Here is a 6,589-nt window from a genome sequence, read left to right on the forward strand (position 1 = left end):
ACCCATGCAGAGGCTGCGGTGTCAGAATGCGGAACGTGTGTAGCCTACTTTAAGAGAAGATGGACTAACGTGACAAATGTCAAAAAATGTAATTCTCGACCGGCCCAGAAGTGAAGAAGTGCTAGCCATTTTGGTGCCCTAAGCATAACTCCTTTATGATGCCCCCCCCCCCCCCCCCCCCCCCCCGAGAAAAAAACTTTCTTCCAGGTGTGCGCGTGCGCCAACAGCTGACCAACAATAATGGAAATCGCAAGGTTTCATTAGCCATACCATAAACCTATTCATGTCAGTGTAATTTTGGCAAACCACTGCTGTACTTGCTTGGATGTATTGTTCATAGTAATAGTCATGACAATTATTACAAGTTTCTCTCAAATTTCATGTTGTTTTCTTGAAATAGCATTTAGACCAAGGCTGCCCAATTTGGGGCCCGCGCTCCGATCAGAATCAGAGTCAGAACATCATTCGTAGCATTTTAACCCATTTCGAACAGGGCCTCAACGTCCAGGGCCTCAACTCAGACTGGTTGCAGTTCACTGCCTGGCCACAGTTTTAACATTGTTTTAGATGGGTCAAGGGGGGGCGCTATTTACCTATTGTCAGATCCATAACTTTGCAGCTAAAGTTGTGATTCCTGGTTGCTATGGTTATCTAGCTAAGGCTATGGCCAGCTAGCTAAGGAAACTTTTAATAACAAACGATTTAAATGGAAGATTTCCGTTTGCATGAAATGATAGCTAGTTATCTAGCTAATGTTATAGTCTCCTCGATTTAACTTCTACAATTATAATTGGTGCCTGTGACACTTCGTATGAACGAGTTCATATTCATGAGTTCATATTCACACATATTAACACCAGTGTTATTATGTGGAAAGAATGCTGATATGAAATATGAAAACAACCAGTAGTCAATGTGCAAGCTTCCAATTTAATCGTGATTTAAGATACTCTATTTGAGTTGGAGAAGTCTGTACTTCAGTCGAGGCATGATGATCTCTTGCTACAAGTTTCCCCTGTTCGTGTTGGCGTAACAAATGCTTGTGGAGTCAAGTGCAGTTGATAGGCGCTTGTCTCCAGGGCACAGATTACACTTAACTGTTATATTTTTCTCTTTTCACGGATACAAATAAAAAAGGCTGTGATTGGAATACGGGACTGGAGCTGTCCCTGACGGGGCAAATCAAAATCACCCATAATATTTCGGGATGTCCCAACATTGGTGATATTAGGTCATCTGAGATCATGTATACAGTGGTTGCCCTATACAACAACAGTGTGCACTTATGTGTTTTTTATCATTGTATGACTTGTGAAGACCTGTGTGAGGAAAATCATTACCTTAATCTATCACTCACTTAGGAAGCAAGTCCAGTGCACAGGAAACTGTTCACACACAACCACTCACTTTATTCGTGTGTGTGTCCAGGACTAAACCACCCAGATCATTGACATAAAACAGTCGTATCGTCCGACTCGGCCGGCCGGGTTGGCTCAGACTCAAAGGAAAACTTCTGGATTTTAAACCTGGGCCACCAATGCCACCAATAATGTGTTCATGTTTTGGGAATGTGTTGTTTCTGTAAAGTAATCATTATTTTCAAATAGGCAATGCTTTAGTGTAATAATGTAATGGTACTCTGTTTTTCTTGAACGTAGCATGGAGCAGAAAGAGATATCTAGCACTATCGGAGCTCCACCTAGTGGCTGTACGCTGTACTGATGGCAGCATGGAATATCTTAGTGTAGATAATTAGCACATATGGAAATAAATATGTACTAAATAACATTCCACCATGCTCCAGGTAAAATATATGAGAAGAATGCACTGATCAGCAGAAACATCAGTGATTCAAGTTATGATTTGTAGTATATGACCCACATTTGCACATCTGAATACATAGGCCCATACATACATAGACACATTAATATTTAGGCTACAATGTGGTATCATTTGTCAGCAAATAAACTGCATCAAACTGAACTGTGGCATAACTGATGAGTTTTTGTACCAGTATGTGGTACTGGACATAACACTCAATACAGAATACGGATGTAATAGTAAGACATGGAGTATCTTATGGAGATACATGAGCAGGTGAAAAAGACTGATTTAATTGGCTCTTCAGTTCTGTTTTTATCTACCAGTGGCAGTGCAACACTGTGTAATATTATCAATAGTACTTAATTATCAGATGGAAGAACGTCATCAATGTCAACAATTATGGCAAAGAGCCAGTGACTAAGAATGACCAGCTTTATTTGTCTTTATTTGTGTGACAGGGCAATCAGTGGAAGGCTGTACATGTACATGCACACTTGGTCATAACCAGTGTAAAATCACTCAGTATCTTGAGCAAATAGGCATAGAAATATGGAGGTATTAATTAATATCACAAATCATCAATCATCTCCATCATTTAAAATAGGCTAGGGTTTGACAAACATGTCCCTCCAAACAGTTTCATGATGCACCTTATCATATGGTCACTAATTAAAGCAGACTCCCTTGGAGTTTTTGCAAGGCTGGTAGGCAGACACATGACCAGTTCCTAGTGTTCTGATTGGATCAACATTGATGACCAGAGATTTTAAGGAAAAAATGTGTTGCACAATACCATCGGGACAATATCACTCAGCAACATTGCCTGGTCACATTGCTCAAAATGTTGTCCCATAATTCATCAGCTTGAGAGTACTCAATGGAATGAACAATCATACTATTGTCCACTTTAAAAGCTGTGGCCCTCAAGTGATCTCCTTATCAATGTAAAACAATCAAATCAAATAAAATAAATATTAAAATTACAATAATTAAATAGCAATTATCAATAGGAAAATAATAGCTTCTTCATGAGATTCAAAGTGAGCAAATACTGTTTAAAGACCAGCTGGAAAAAAGGTTATATGACAGCATGACAGCATAAATAACAACATTGCAATTTCAAATAATGTTCATATGAGTGCTTGTGCATAGTGCTAGTGGCTGTTGCTTTCAGGCAGTCTGTAGAACTGTAGGACAATGCAGGTTTCTCAAAGAATAGTTTTACTGTGCAACTTGTGGTTTTCAAAGTCAGTGCAGCATTAAGTCATACATGTGTGTGCGTGTGCGTGTGCGTGTGCGTGTGTGTGTATGTGCATGTGTGTGTGTGTGTGAGAGAAAGAGAGACAGAGAGAGGGAAAGAGACAGGGGAAGTCTAAACTCTATCCCACTCCCCTTCTTTTGTCTCATGCTCTTGTTTGGAGTCCTGTGATCCTTTCCTACTCGGAGGGGCTTTCTTCTCCTAGACACCGAGAGAAAGAGGGGGAAAGATGGAGGGAGGAAGAAAGAGAGAGAGAGAGAGAGAGGAGAAGTGAGAGAATTGGATGAAGATGAACGAGTGGTGAACAGCAAAACACTAAACACTAAAAAGTGTGATCGCACCAACTCCCTTTACAAAAGTGCAATGAGAACCTCTGAATATTCTGGAATGCACTGAAATGCCTCCTACCTCTGTTATGTCTGCAGGCTCATCTCTATTTGAACATCTGAATGAAACGGGGGAAAATACCAACAGGTTAAACAAATAAAACCAGTTATGTGCAGTGGTGGCATCTCTTAAGTTTTAGGTTGTATATTTAATGTAGCATATTTGTTGACGACTAAATGAAGTCTGCTGTCCAGTCTAATGTGCTACTAACACTGCCTCTGTAGTTCCTCTACTGCCTTTCCTACTATGCACCTTGATAGAGAGGGAATGTGTACTCACGATGAAATAGACATGTTGAAAGACTGCTTTTCTGAATCTCCCATATCTTTTTTCATTCTCTTGAATCTGTAAATAAGCAAGAGACCAACCAACTAGCATTTAGAATACAATTCTAAAAAATCATCTCTTAAGTTCTCATTTACTGTTTGTTCTTTGTCAAGTTGAGTGCTATTAAGCCTCATTATTCATCTGTAACATTTACTTTTAATGTTCATTATCTGCTTAGAATGTATATTAAGCCAGGGCAAGGTTTAGTGTATAAAACAATGCAGAGAGAATAACAACAACATTACTTGCACTACAATTAAGCAAGGCCAAAAAAGGAGAACTCACTTTATAACTGAGACAGTAAGACAAACTACAAGCCCCACAATGCTTAGCGCCAGCAGGACACCCAGGGCAATAATGGCCGTCTGACTGGAGTCTGACCCACTTTCCCCAGGGCCTTTCTCCACCTCGTGCTCCAGCCCAGAGCCAAACACCTCCTCCAGCTCAGCCTGCACCTGCTCCTCTTCCTTCTTAAGCTTGCTGTTTAGAACAAAGAAATACAGACGTAAAACTGGGCAATAATCTAATCCCATTTCTGAGGACAAGTCGTGAATTTTCAAAACAGGACAAAAAAAGAGGTGTGTGGTTTCTGGTCATTGGAACCCTTTTTTTGTTTTAATTTTATTGATACGTCATTTTGCGTGTGTGTGTTTTATCAGTTTTATTGATTACTTTTTACCAGAACACATTTTACCAGTCACTTTGTGTGTGTGTGTGTGTGTGTGTGTGTGTGTGTGTGTGTGTGTGTGTGTGTGTGTGTGTTTGTGTGTGTGTGTGTATAAGAATTTGAGGTGAATGAAAAAAATGTGCAGTGGGATCTTACTTCTTGACCTCCTCTGCAGACACGATGTTGCCACTGGAATCCACGGCAACAAAGCTAACATATGTCCTGGCCCCACGACTGCTGAGTGAGCGGCGGCTGCTTGTCTCGCCGTTGCCATTGGCAACACTGATTACACTCACTGCCCAGCCCAAGACTCTTCCCAACGACCTGAGCAAGAGGCAGAGACAAGAACACAGCGACAGGGAGACAACAGGAGATTAGGAGAGAGGGGGAGGAGGAGGAAAAAGAAGAAGAACAAGGACGAGAGATCGTTACATCATACATATTAGATTAGATTAGATAAGGGTAGGTTCAACTTCATTGTCTTTGTGCAGAGTACAGGTACAAAGACAATGAAATGCAGTTAGCATCTAACCAGAAGTGCAGAAATGCAGTATTGTTGGCAGATAAGTGCAGTAAAAGGAAGTACTATATATGTGGTACAAGTGATGATATATCTTACAGTATGTACAGTGATGGACAGTGAAGAGTATAATATATATAGTAAATATATCCCTTTCTCTTCTACAGTTACAATATATAAATATATTCATTCCTATTCTACAGTTATAAACATAAGTACAGCCCCTATACAGTCCACAGACATAAATACCCTTTTCTCAGTGGTAAATGCAATGTTTTTTTTATGAACATAACAAATAAATGAATACAAAATTAAATAACACACTAATTGCAGCAAACTCAGGGCTAAACTATGCAGCAAGTGCCTTGAGGAACTTACTTCTCCAGCTCTGATGATCTCTTTTCCACCATGTTGATTGGCTGGTTAAGAGAGATGACCACGACGTTGTCGTCTTCGCTTTCCTTTACAGTCACCTGGGGACACGTCGTTAGCAGTTAAAATATTAGCGATCAGCAAAAGCCAGAGACATTCAGTAACACAGACACACACACGCACACACGCACACGCACACACGCACACACGCACACACACACACACACACACACACACACACACACACTCTTCACCCACCTCCACTGTTGCTGTGGCGTAGAGTCCGTGCGGGTCTTCTGCTTTCACCTTCAGGGTCAACTTCCCACTCTCACCTGCAGCTGACACTACATACACCTGACCACTAGAGGGCTCCACAGCACACAGGGAGCTGGGTTCCACCAGGGAGTACTGCAGCCTCTCACTCTCCCCCACATCAGGGTCTGTGGCCTGAGAAGGACAAGGCAATAAACAGGAGAAAGGCAGCATAGATTAAGGAGTGGATATCGGCCTGTCATGAACACACACGTACGTTATCGTCTTTTTTACAGCCTCTTCCCGTATTTCACCTGGTGAAAGGTCAAAGGTCTTTAGCTGACACCCAGGGAGCGTGTGAACTGATATCATTTTTCTTCCCTATCTGTACTGTAAGCGCCCTAAGAAGTTTCCCTGTAGAGGTAATAAAGGTAAACAAGCGGTTGTCATGGTGAATACCCTAACAGATGTCTTATCACAGAGCCTTCATGACACTGAGATGCTGATAGTAAAGAAAGTGCTGGAAAAGAACAGCCATATCACAGAAATACAAAATGATAAAAAAAATACACAACTGTTGATTATTCAGTTAAAATGAAAGAAATTTGTGGACAATGTCTGTGGTCACACAGAGGACCTGAAATATCGTCCAGAGGCAAACAAGCTCGTACCTTGACTTTGACGATGGGGTGCTTGAATGGGGCAATGCTGAAGATCTCTGCTGTGTAGCTGTTACTGTCAAACACGGGCATTTCATTCACATTCTCCACCTGAACCGTCGCCTGTAGAGAGGAGACGTTCGCCAAATAAAATATGTAAAATGGAACATGTTCATAAATAAAACATTTGAAAGGTGTTGTGTACTCTTTCTTCACAACTAAATGTGTTGATGGAATATGCTCAGAAGTGCCAAAACATTCGCCTACAACACTGTCACTATAGATACTAATTCATAGCCATATCATCTATGGTGACTTGATCA

General features: G+C 41.0%; 1 protein-coding gene across 1 annotated transcript in view; it reads right to left on the minus strand.

Annotated features, from left to right (window-relative positions):
* Positions 1 to 3,154: 3,154 nt before the first annotated feature.
* The window catches only part of LOC105909385 (protocadherin Fat 1), an 18,139-nt gene continuing 14,704 nt past the window's right edge, over positions 3,155 to 6,589 (minus strand). The window contains exons 23-30 of the mRNA XM_031562561.2: positions 6,279 to 6,389; positions 5,614 to 5,802; positions 5,362 to 5,456; positions 4,620 to 4,787; positions 4,082 to 4,276; positions 3,749 to 3,814; positions 3,491 to 3,527; positions 3,155 to 3,283 (exon numbers count right to left, since the gene is read on the minus strand). Of these exons, the coding sequence (XP_031418421.1) occupies positions 3,197 to 3,283; positions 3,491 to 3,527; positions 3,749 to 3,814; positions 4,082 to 4,276; positions 4,620 to 4,787; positions 5,362 to 5,456; positions 5,614 to 5,802; positions 6,279 to 6,389 (948 nt within the window). The 3' untranslated portion in view covers positions 3,155 to 3,196. The remainder of the gene's footprint in view (positions 3,284 to 3,490; positions 3,528 to 3,748; positions 3,815 to 4,081; positions 4,277 to 4,619; positions 4,788 to 5,361; positions 5,457 to 5,613; positions 5,803 to 6,278; positions 6,390 to 6,589) is intronic.

This window comes from Clupea harengus, chromosome 24 (assembly GCF_900700415.2).
Source record: "Clupea harengus chromosome 24, Ch_v2.0.2, whole genome shotgun sequence".
Lineage (NCBI taxonomy): Eukaryota > Metazoa > Chordata > Actinopteri > Clupeiformes > Clupeidae > Clupea > Clupea harengus.